Genomic DNA, 12,743 nt, shown 5'->3' with positions numbered 1-12,743 from the left:
CAAGCACATGGTCATCAACCCTTTGTATGATCTTGAAGAGGCCTAAAATCTGTTCCATTATGTGTTCTTTGCAAGATGTGTATTCATCAGTAAGTCATGGTGCCCTTCCTCAGTAATTCCAGTGTTTAAACAAAAATTTGTTACAGAGTGGTTGTTATGTGACACACTTTTTTTCTTAACAACACTTCCTAAAAATCTGTTTTTGCTGCTGATGCTTTTGATTGAAGGAAGAATGTAGTTTTGTACCTTGTGTCTCTGAACACTTGGATTTTTGAGAATGCAAGTTCTTACTCCTTTCATGGAGCAACATTGTCAGGATATGCAGTACTCATTGTACTCTCTGTATCAGGTAGGCAGACAACACTTCTCCTTTGTGCATTATTAAATATGACACTTTGCCCTCAGTTCTCAGACAAAATAATTCATTTTTAGTTCTAGGTTTATGGGTTGCTTGTGTGTATTTTTTTGAGGTTTTGGTTTTTTTTGTTTTGTTTTAGCTATTCAGTGAATGATAAATTATATGGAAGGGAAATTAGCTAACAATATCACAATATCAAAGAAATAAGAGGGAAGAGGTGTGTTGCTGTGTCTGTCAGGTCAGACTTGCTATACCTGTTACCTGGAGCACACACGTGGTGGCATTAAGGTGACTGCTGGCACTGCAACAGCCACACCAAGTCACCATTTCCTGCATTCTGTAATGGCTTTTCAGCCCACAGCACTGGGATTTTTAACTCAGCAGGCTTCATCCTGAGCGACTATTTTATATCCAGAATGTAGGAAATGGTAACTTGGTACAGTCCTACACCTGAAACTTACTTAAACCTTCTCCAGATAAAACTGTTTCAAAATACATCTGCACCATAGTCCTGCCAAACTATAACAGATCTAGTTTGGGTATGGAAAGCAGAGTAACCAGTCTGCTGCCTTTGTTCCTGTACAAAACAACAGCTATAGTAAAGTCAGTGATAACAAACTGGTGTGTTTGTGTGTGTGTTTTGGGTGGGGGGGATTTGTCCCCCCAACGAGCCTTATTTTGTGCCCAAGAAGTTCTCATTTCAGGCTGATTGGATTATTTTGTGGAAGGTTGTGTTACTTACCTGCTCCCTGCCTTGTTTTGTTGTCAAAACTATAAGGTAGCCCTATAATCATGTAGAACATGGATAAAAAGTAAAGTAAGGTTTGAGGATGAAGGTAAGGCCCCTTTCTCTAGAACATACTTCTTATTTTTAGGTCAGCCTTATATGTAGTATAAGTGTATATAATATACAGTATTATATGTAGTGCTGAGCACTAACAGCTGAAGGGCAGGAGCAGCAGTGCTTTAAAGTGCTCAGTGCTAATTACCTTAAAAAAGTGATACCTAGTCTCTTGTATTAAAGATACACATGTGAATTTCCCTTGTTCACACTATTTTTTTCCCTCCAGTTCTAGAATGATGGAGATACTGCATACTTAACTTGGAAAGAATGTTTGAAGAATCTAGAGGTTTTGAGGAGCAGCACAGAAAGGTTAGCAGACAGACAGTACCAAGTTTAAATACTGTGCAGTACATGAGTGAAAGGCAAGGACTACATGAATGCAAAGGAAGTTAAATACTCAGTGACTACTTTTCCAGAGTACTTCCACTGTGACTATTGCTTGAAATAGCTTCTAAAGTGATGCTTAAAGTAGCTAAATAATATAATAGTACACATATAGAAAGAGCAAATAAAACTTGCAGACACTACTGTTAATTTTTACACCTTGACTTGGCAATCTTAGCGTTCTAAACATTTCAGTAGTATTAAGCGTAGTATTAATATCAAACTAATACCAACTGAGCAATATACTGAACACAGCCCTTATGTAGCACTGTGATGGTCTGTCATAGATAGGATTGTGTAGTCTGTATGCCTTGTTTCTTACTTGCCAGTGTGTTATCACATTACATTTGGGTAAGTGTTGCCTGTGCTGCAGAGGGAAGAAGCTGACCTGCCTCAAGGTATGTAGGCAGCCATGTGCTGAGCACCCTGTTGGCACACAGTTCTTACTAGAAGGCAGGTGCGTGACTTTTAGAAGTAACTGATCAAAAGCAGAAGAAAGTATTTGCAGACTTCAGCCACCCTATGGCCCTAAGTGACTTGCTGAGACTTTACAGGTCTTGACTCAGTCTTGCCTTTAATGCCTTTAATATAATCTTAGAGAACACTACCTAATTTGGAACAAAAAGAACAAACTAAGTATGTATAAAGTGTCAGTTTTGGAAAATACCTTTAAGATGGAGTCTTCAGGTCCAGTGAAATCAAACACTGCTAGAACTAGTTAACAATTGCTCCTAAAAATTTTTCATTGATGCAATTTATACATTCATCAAATTAATTTTTACCACTTGAATATTTGTGGAAGTTTACTTTGTTCACAATATTATAGTAAGTATAGAACAGGCTATCATATAAAAAAGTGTTTTTTTTTTCCTGTGTCTCCATAAAACAGTAATTCAGCAAGAAGTGAGTAATTAGTTTAGCAATGATGCAGTACACCTGGGTCATCAGCAGTAGGCAATTTGAAGACAAAGATTTGAGAGTCATTAAGCCAAATTATGTGTGTGTGTAATATATATATATATATGAGATAAACTTGTAAAAAGTGATACTTTTTCATAACATTGTGAAGGAGCACATAAAAATATACACATTAAAACATCAACAATAGTGAACTGATGCTTTCTTGCTGGAAGGGTGCCAGAAATGCAATCCAGCAAAGTCTCCATACACTACTGAGTTTACAGTATTTTTAAATTTTATTTTTACATTTGAAAATACAAACAAATATATCAGTGAAACAAAAATATCAGTGAAACAGGGTGAAGCTGAGGGAAAGTACACACAACACATGTCCATAAATCTAAAACATTCAGGTGGATTTATTGCCACTAATCCAAGTACAGTCCTATTTTCAACTTGAGTACAGTGGTACATTAGGTCAAGTTGCTCTAATTTCTGGGGCTGTGCACTTTACAAATAAATTGCTGAAAGCAGTGATATGTGGTAAACATAAACTGAAAGAATAGATCACTGTAGGTGTTCTCATTTTTCAAATGAAAATATCCTTCAAGAAATCTATCTTCAAACAGCAGTCAGAGGACCTTCCTGTAACTTTGGATACCCATGTTGTCACAGATGACAGTGTATCTGCTTTGCCTTCTTGTGTTAAACTTCTCTGAAAAAAGTGACGTGGGGTTGAGCTCTATGAAATGCATTTCTTACTACTCTGGAGGGGCTCTTGAAGAGTGTTTCCCATCATTTTGGATTTTCTTCTTTTAATAGCTTGTCCACGTCTCGGTATGTTGAAAGAAATTATTAAAGAGGTCTTCATTTCAGCAGTTCAGTTTGATTAAGAAATTCTTACAACATATTTCAGTTTTGTTGAGTCTTTTGTGTTGTTTTGGCTGTCAATTAGAACCAGGGAGGTGCGCTGATGATTCTCTACTATTTCAGCAACACTGTCGAAGCGCTGGATAAAGAAAAAAATAATTAGTGCTGGCTTCCTTTAATGCCATAATATTGACAGTAACCACTGCATCTTTTTATCTTTGCTTCCATTCTCATTTTTAGTAGTGTTGTGGGGTTTTGTTTTTTGAGCATGGCTGTTCTTCCTTTGCAATTTTCCAAGAAACGTAACTAGAGTTTTAGATAGAAGGTAAATGGAGGACCATAAACAGTCAGAAAATTATCTAGCAGCTGCAACTCTTATCCTTTTAACTTTATTTAAACAGCTCTATGAGTATGTTTAGAATTTGATCAGTGGTTTTGGTTACCATGTACAGGAGCTGTTATAACACTGGTTTCTCTAGCTTGACAGATTGGTCATTATAAAGGGTATATTTTTATCTTCATACATGAAGAATCTTTGTGGTCATAGTGCAATCTACCTTAGTCCTTACTTATTGAAGGTATATAATTAAAAACTGTAAGGAAAAATACCCCCACATCATCTCACCTCTTCACCACTTTTTTCTCTGCCCAGTGCATATTGCCTTGTTGATTCAATAAATCTTATAGGAATGTTGTACACTCTTCTGTTGTAAAACACAACCAGTGTATATGGTTGCCGTGAGTCCTGCCCAGAACTCTTCCTTATTAGAAAAGATCCATCCTAAAGAGAGAAAAGTAGTCAGTGTATTAGGCTCATTTCTTTCCAACAACTTAGTCTGGTTTTGGCTTAATATTTTGATTTATATTAGCATTAAACCCTTTTCTCCCATTAGAAAAATAATAGCAGCAGATGAGAAATAGCACGTATTCCTGCTAACAGTAGCTTGCAAAGGAATCAGCTTTGCTGCTGCCTGTTCTCTCTCTCAATCAGAGAGAAAATGAAGAAATAAATACACAGTGGCAGCCATCTGTTGTGATCCACAGATTGTTAGGGAATAGTTCCTATCAGTGGCAGTAGGTAGGGAAGAAAGCAGGGAGAGGTGAAGACACCATTTCTCCAGAGCTGTAAAAAGGAGCTCACCCAGTCAAGCACCTGCAGTCCTGACCATGTAGCCCTGTGCTCACTAACTCACAGTAGCCTTCACCTGGTGATAGCCCCCATGCTCTGCCCCTTATCCTTCTATGTGGACTTAGGCAAGAGTGGAATGTACTTGATGCTGAGGATGCAACTCTACATGCTCCTCTTCCCTCCTGTAACGCTAGATTTTGTACAAAGAATAGCTGAGAAAACTCAAATTCTCCAAACACCTAAATGCACAGTGTTGCTATTTCAAAATGCATAACACCACCAGCCTTTCCAAATAGCTGTTTTCACATGAGCCACTGGACAGTGGTGGAGACCACTTAAAAGCCACTGGACTTTGCATTTCTTTTAAGGGGGTGTACATGAGCTGTAAGATCTCCCTCAGCTCTCTAGTCTCTAACAGCTTTCTCTGCAGTGCTTTGAGTTGCACTAATGCAACTTGGTGTTGCAATGAAAGCCAGCATTAACTAATGGCACCACAATAACTCCAGGTTTGACAGTACTTGCAGGGCACCTGTTCAGAAGGCAACTGATGCTCTTTGAATACTTGTCTTCTAAAAGACAGAAGAAGACAATACTTCTTTTGTCTTTTAAACATATTTTTATTTGAAGTTTTGGGGATTTTTTCCATAAAACAGACATTCTTTAGAAGTGACCTACCTTGTTTGATCGGTACAATGCATCCTCTGCCATTTTCCTATCACAGGTAGCAGCATACCATGCTTTACTGTGAACACCAGCGTCCTAAAAAGAGAGGAACAGTGTTTCACCTAATAAAGAATATAGCCTGTAGGGGAGTTACTGCTAAACAGTGACAGCTATGAAGAACTAAAACGCAGAAAACTGAGGAGTTTAAAAAATTCTTTGCCAGGAGTTCACAGTTCAGTTGAGTAGAGGTGGGGCAAAGAAAAACTGGGAGTGTCAAAACAGTGGTAACAGATTTGTGATAGAAGGCTGATAAATGACAAAAGAGATGCCCTGACGAAAGCAGTCAGGCTCAACTGTAGGATCTTCTAAAGACAAAAGCTATTCCAGTAGAATTTAAAGAGGAATAGATGTTGAGAAATGTTAAGGAATAACGCTCTTGGTGAACACAGTCATGATTGTCTCCACATGGACAGCATGATGGTTGGCTAAGTTTTGGTCCAGCTTTACAGTAACAAGCTTAATGATAAAATTAATTTTCACACAAGCTTTGTCACCTCTGTACAAATTATAACTGAGCTGGTCTAGCTGACTTACTGCTGCCAGAAAGAGAGTGTCTTGGCTTCTCCTTTGTGCTCATTTTGCTGCTCATCTGATCCCATGGTGAGATAATTCACTTTATTAAACTTGGAGAAAAAAAACCAAAAAACTTTCCTTATTTGTTTTGCCTTTTTTGTGTTTGATTGCCAAGCTTATTTTCTGTCAGTTTAATGACTTGGCTCAACCCCACTGCAGGATCAAGAAGGAACACCATAGAAGCTGGGAGAGGAGCTGACAGTGAAGAGAGAGCAGAGCCTCAATTTTAGGGGCACTGCACTAAATTCTTAGACTGGCTCAAGCCACAACATATAATTTTACCTTCAAAAATTTTCCATTTATTTCTCCAGTCACACTATTCATTGGAAAAAGAAAGGCTGAGAGGAATTGCAGATATGAAAGGTATTTGTCCACGCAGAGAGTAAGTCCAGTGTACATCTCTTTGTTCAACAAAAGAAGAAATCAATGGCCCCCAGACCTTTCTTCTACCACTGTCTGTGGCCTACAATGTAGAAGCAGAGAGCTGCTGCCAAAATTTGGATGGGAACCAAGCAAAGAATGAATGTAATGGGAATGAATGACATCTGTGAGCACCTGTATTGTGCAGGATTCTACAGCAAATGATACCACTGTATACAATTGCTGGGAAAATAACACTAACAGCTAATTTTTTTAAACAAAATGGATCTTTTATTAAGTTCTGTTTCTGCCCATGGCTGTTACATAAAAATTGCAAATGTAATTGCTACAACCTGTTATGTAGAGTGTTCTGGATTGCTTATTTGAAAGTAATTTTTATAATAAATATCTAGTATTACATACAGTTAAATTTTTCCAGAACTTCAAATCCTTTGTGTTCTTCAATGTTGTATTATCTTTGTCATGTCAGACTTTAGAACACTTACTGTTACTGGCTGTGCACGATGGAGCTTTTGGTTTACACTCAACAGAACTATTTTTACCTTGTTTGTGACTACCAGATTTATAAGAACAGCTTTTTGCATTTTATAGTCTCCCTTCATCCAAAATGAGAGTAAGGGGAATAGCACTGAAATGAAAATAACCTTCCATTTGCTTAGATCATTCAAAGCTTAATGTTGCAACAAAACACATAAAAAAAAGAATTGGCCATAAAACTAACAGCATTAACTGTAATGAGATCTGTTTAAAGGAACAGAAAGGAGCTGGACTTGGGAGAGACTAAAACACGTAGGGGAGGCATTGCAGCATCATTGTATTTGCTTACTGCACCCTTTTTTTCCTGCACACAATTTGTACAGCTATAAGTTAGAAAAAAGGACATGATTAAAAACTCTTTATAGCAATCAACATCAAAGACTAGACTTAAGTACATCACCACAGATTTCCTAGTTTCAATGATGTTGAAAGTATGAACTGGAGAGTCAGGAAGACATGAAACTAAAGGTTTCTGTGATTGGTAGGGTGACAAGATTTAATGTAATACTATTTACATATTTTTCTACAGTTTGTTAAACCTCTCCTATGCTATGTGTTCTGAGCATGTTTTAATGAAAGCTAACATTCAGATTATTTGTGCTACAAAAAAGCCTCACTGCAAAAGGGGCATAGAAGCCCTCCAGCAGTGTAATTTTCTATTAATATTGGTGGAAATATTATTTTAAAATAAAGGATAAGGAGATTTCTGTAATATGAATTTAGCTAATATTATACCTGGTCCGCAGAACTTGAAATAGATGAGGTGCTGCTGGGAGGGGAAGCACCCAAAGAACGGTTTGCAGCTTCCGGCACTTCTAGAAAAGAGGAAGAACAACATGTGTAAGTTTTCAAAGCACGTTTGTTATGATGTAAGAAATTGAATTGTTACAAGGGACCTATCTAAGTGCTGGGACACTTGCCTGCCCAAAGGGCAGCTAGCCTTGCTTGTGAAGGAAAACCAGGCTGGATAACAATTTGCTTATTAGCCAAAACTAGACTCAGAGTACAGGAAAAAACCTCTTCCACCATCAAAGTGAATGAATGTAGCAACAGATAAGAAAATGCAGGAACTTGATGCAAGTAATTCTCAGTCCACTGTGAGAAGCAGTCTTACAGGTGAGCAAGTCAGGAAAATGAATTTATTTCAGAGATAATTTTTCACCAATTTAGACTGCCTGAATTGTTTGCATACATGTGCAAGAAGTCCAGGCAGAAAAAAGAAGCAGAATTAATAGAAAACTTTATGATGCTTAATTGGAATAACAAAGCATAGTTGAAAATAGTTACTAGGGCTAAAATACAGATGTAAGAGTTTAAGAAATCAGAAGTGAAATGTTCAAGTAGTGTTGCCTAGTAATGATATGATGAAAGAAGTATGGATTATTGCTTTCTGGTAAAAAAGAATTTGGCCCAACAGTGTTGGTGCCTGCTACAGGTACTTGTGAACACAGCTGGATGCAAATCAATATACTAGAGAAGATCATTGTAGAAAGTTGAGTGATACTCATTTTGTTATTATTGGAGTTTTTTTTTCCTGTGTGCTTTACTTATTAGGGAAAACAAATGCTACCCTTTCTGGATATGGTGCTCTGCAGACTTCATTGTTAAATCTTCACCAATAAATTTGTGATTTAGATATTGGTTTAGAAAGCAATAGAATGTTATAGAGAAGACCACAACTAAAAAATGCAGTTGGACTGGAGACAAAGACAATTGTGTGAAGTACTTCTTTTGTAGTAAAGATGCAATTGTCTGGAAGCTGCATCCCAAGTGGAGGGGAGACATTGTAGGGAGCAGTTTCAGCTCTCAATGAATTAATAATCACCTGAAGAAGGCTATTCAATATTATAGATTTTGGGTTTTCTGTCAAATTTTGACTGACTGCCTGTTAAAGCTACATCTGAGAGCAGACTGTAGGAATAAAGCAAGAATTGACAGAAGTCAGACAGATTACTGACAAAAGGATAAGTAATGAAAGATGCCTTGGCCATGTGTAAAAAAGAAAAGAGGGTGGGGCTTTATTCAGTAAGAATTTTATTGATTTTAAAGATAATCTAGTTACTAAACAAATAGTAGTTCTGGCACAGAAATGGAAATTTCCACAATCAAATTGGTAGCAGAGCTTAAATAACTTTAGTACAATTGAACTGATGGGCCCAGACGATCTTTACCTATGAAATTTTAAAAACTGGCACATGAAATTCAGGGGTGGTAACAGTTATTTTACGTAATTTTCAAGTCAGGATGGTACCAAATGATTAAAGAGTACCAAACATAATTGCTATACCTAAAGTGAAAAAGTGACTTGAGCACCTACAGGGCTTTTTGCCTGATTCCACAGAACACAAGGCCCTAGGAGAGAATTTGAAGGAAGTAACATCAAGATTCGGAAGTAAAGGTACAACCAGAAAGAGAAAATCTGAATCTTAGCCAAGTCGATAAAATGTTACAGCTCTTTCATAGAATAACAGAGTTCTACAAAGAGGGGATGTGGCAGTGTACTTAATCTGGATTTCAGAAGAGCTTTTGACACTGTGCCATATGGGAAGTGAGTACTTTTAATGATGAAGGTGGAAGTTAGCTCTAGGCTTGTATCCAAAGAGGAGATGGCAGGTTATGCTGAAGGAACATCAGTGATTATGGGAGCAGTGGTGTGTATTATAAAGTTGTTATTGGACCTGGCACTGAGTAAGATTATGCAGAAGAAAGTTTACTAATCAGAGCACCATTCAGCACCAGATGGTCTTGAAGAATAGTTACAGTTCCAGAAGTTGTAAGAATTTATGCTTCAAGTTGAAGCACATCAGTTGTGTGATGGGAGCAGACTGGAGTGCACCAGTCAAGAGCATTAATGTGAACCTTATATTAATGTGAACTTCCTCAGCACAGGAGATATAATTGCAACATGCATCAAGCAAATGTTTCCAGGAAAGAGTTACACTAATAACAGCATGTCAGTTTAAGCTACACCAAATGCAGATTTATGTGCCATTCTCACCATCTGTTTACAATGTGAAGGATATGTTCAGACTGAATATGTACAGTAAAGAGCTTACAGGAAGGTCAGACAAGTGTCTGCTAACAAGCAACTAGAAAAATGTTGAATCTAATTTACACTTCTGTATAAAGAGGATTTATACACATATTATCTAATTCGTTTTTAGCTGTGAACTGAACAAAGTCCATCTTGGAAAGCACTACTTAGAAAACAGCATTAGCAATTGCTATTATAAAAGTACCTTCTTTTTTCCTTCTGTAGAAAAAGAATAAATTGAATGTAATAATAATCTGTCTGTCTTGTAGGCCACAGAAGCCTGGAGCAGCCCAGAAATGTCATATTTAGGATTCTTCTGTGACAAGGAAGATTGATGGAATCTTTATTAAGATGGGAAATGACCCAAATTGCCTTTGCTAGAGATTTCCAGTATTCATAAATATAAATGAAGCACCCACTTTTCATCAATAATCCTGAGATACTCCCTTAATTTTACTAGCTGAGCTAAGATCTTGGATACTTGACTTCCTCTTTGAATACATTACAGATACACTAATTCCAAACTGATTAATATGCAAGGTATTTTGAAATAATTTTAATTCAAATATTGATTTGAAATTACAAGTTAATCACATTTTAATTAAAAAACTGTATTATACTTACTCGGCAGAATTGAGGGCTTTTGTAGCAGAGGCCTGAAATAAATGTCAAGAGATTACAGAAAGGTCTGAGAGGATGTACTCAGTCCTGATAATATGAAAACTGAAAATATGCAGGTAGAATGTGTTCCATCTCACCTATTTGTTCATTGAGAAACATGGGTCTGATACAGGTATTTCAAAAAAGTGATATCCCACTAGTAGGAATTTAAACATATGTTTTAAATCTCCATCACCTTATTACAGATTATATCCCCTCATGCTTTTTGGTGATGGTTATAGTATTTGTATGCATTCATTTGCCATGTTTTATTTTTTTGCTACTGTGAGGTACTGTGAGGCTTCAAGAGTCTCAGCTCTGAGAGAGCAACAAGGAGGCTCCAGTGAAAAGAGTGCTCCCCTTTGAGCCTCTCACAGCTGGTGCACTGCAATATTCCCCAGAGGATGGAAAGGGATCTTACTTTTGGGCACCACTTGGAAGGGGGGGAAGTGGAAGTTCCTGGCTGGAATTGCGCCGTCGTTCTGGTGCCATGGGTTTTTCTGTGGTTTGGGAAAACAAACGGTAGAGTCAAGATTCCTTCAGAAATAAGTTATCCCAGGTTAGGGAGTCCCCATAGGTGAAGGAGGCTTTTTTTACTATAAATTTGGGTTTTTTTCTGACATGGCAGCTTGCCATTGCGCTGCTGTTAACTAGTTCTAGGCAAATACCTGTGCTATGGATGCCTGCAGGGCTCGTGGGACTCTGTGACACGGGGGAGGGCAGCCAGCCCGGAGTGAGGCAGCAGCTCCTGCCTCACACAGACACGGGCACAGGCACAGCCAGGATGGGATGGATTCCCTGCCCCTGCCAGGGACTGCTGCTGGCCAGGAGTCACTCCCTGAGGGACGGTTCTGGCTGAGTTCAGAGCCCGTCCCTCCCTTCCCCTTCTCCGCTGCCAGGGCTCCATGGCACGCTGCTGGTCCATTACTGTGCTACATTACCCTGCCAGTGACCTCGGCAGCTCTACTGCGGCTGCTCTCAGAGAACAATGATACTCGCTGCAACTAAGGCTGCCCAGATCCAGTTTGAAACTGCTAAAACCAAACACCCCTCCAAAACCTACAGTAACTTGAATGTGGTGCTGTTTGTTTCACGTTTTTAGTAAAAAAAAAAAAAAAAAATCAGATAAATGTCAACTTTTACATTAGTGGCTATAGTTTACCTTCATTTGCAGTTAAGGTCTCTCTGGAAGGTAAACACGGTTTCTGCAGTGAAAGAGAAGGGCAACCAAGTATTAACTGGCACTTGTACAGCAAACGTTTATAATTTGTACTTTTTATGAAACAGTTTAGAATTGACAACATCCTGGAAGAATTAGGAGGCAGGAACGTAACCATTCTGTGAAGAGTCTAGTTGTATGACCTTGAAGTTTGGGATTTTGCAAAGGAGATTTGGAAAGAATCCCAGCTTGTGGGTATAAATAGATGGATAAAAACTAAAATCTAGATGGTTCATTCTTGTCTCAGGTGCTAAAATCAGAAGTCTATCCCAAATACTTGAAAATGAAAATTGGATTTTCGCCCATACTGAACTATGCATACAAATATCTGAACACATTTTCTTCTGTTTACTGGAAGTTAAACTGTCAGTTTAGCTCACAGGAAAACTGGAATCAATCTTCCACTTTTAAATTTTTTTTTTTTGCTTTCATTTTGAAACAATGATAATAAACTGCCAGTTGTGAAACATTTTTTGAATTAATTTCTTTGAAAATTTCAACCAGTCCTCTTACTTTCTGCCACAAGAAGTTTTGGGGTATTTTTCGAATTACTGAAAAACTTCACACAAATTCTGGTAAAAACCTGCATATTTCTTGAGCTATCACTTTCAATGAAGTCATGTTCTCCATAGGCAGCTCTGTACATTCTGGGAATATTTCTGAATTGTGTGTGTTCCCATCTATTTCTCATTTATTCAGTTCATGCACTGTGTCTATTGTTACATCCTGGGGCATTGAATTCAAACGTTGCTTTGATCAAAATATTTTTCTGCTTGAGGAGAAAGATCACTGCTCTTCATTCGTGTAATAGCACCCAAATATTTCCTGTCTTTATAACTCTTCCCCCTAGTATTTTTTGCATTTATCTTGTAACCAAACACATGATAAAATTAAGTTTTACAATAAATTATAATAAAATTTTTGGGTGGTTATGCAATTAAAGTCAACTTACTGGTGAAATTACTGCATTAGAAGCTTTCTTGCTGAAGTATGGAGGAAAAAGAAAAATAAAGAATATGGTTACTTAGCAGATATATGGATTCATTTAGCAACTAAGCATCAGTTTCACTGGTTCTCAGGGTATTTCTGTCTAAGATGGGATTAACTGGATACTTGTAGCAGTTATAAACA

The 12,743-nt window shown here is 37.7% G+C and overlaps 1 protein-coding gene across 2 annotated transcripts in view; it reads right to left on the bottom strand.

The window, feature by feature from the left end:
* Window positions 1-1,565: 1,565 nt before the first annotated feature.
* BLNK (B cell linker) overlaps window positions 1,566-12,743 on the bottom strand; it is an 87,437-nt gene continuing 76,259 nt past the window's right edge. For both annotated transcript variants that reach the window (XM_041461603.1, XM_041461604.1), the window contains 8 exons: window positions 12,565-12,595; window positions 11,556-11,598; window positions 10,815-10,893; window positions 10,358-10,389; window positions 7,435-7,514; window positions 5,161-5,244; window positions 3,982-4,137; window positions 1,566-3,495 (listed from right to left, as the gene is read on the bottom strand). In XM_041461603.1, the coding sequence (XP_041317537.1) occupies window positions 3,376-3,495; window positions 3,982-4,137; window positions 5,161-5,244; window positions 7,435-7,514; window positions 10,358-10,389; window positions 10,815-10,893; window positions 11,556-11,598; window positions 12,565-12,595 (625 nt within the window). In that variant the 3' untranslated portion in view covers window positions 1,566-3,375. The remainder of the gene's footprint in view (window positions 3,496-3,981; window positions 4,138-5,160; window positions 5,245-7,434; window positions 7,515-10,357; window positions 10,390-10,814; window positions 10,894-11,555; window positions 11,599-12,564; window positions 12,596-12,743) is intronic.

This window comes from Pyrgilauda ruficollis, unplaced genomic scaffold (assembly GCF_017590135.1).
Source record: "Pyrgilauda ruficollis isolate IOZ18807 unplaced genomic scaffold, ASM1759013v1 scaffold15, whole genome shotgun sequence".
NCBI classification, from domain to species: domain Eukaryota; kingdom Metazoa; phylum Chordata; class Aves; order Passeriformes; family Passeridae; genus Pyrgilauda; species Pyrgilauda ruficollis.
The sequence above is the reverse complement of the archived record's forward strand: the minus strand, read 5'-3'. Positions and strand labels throughout refer to the sequence as shown.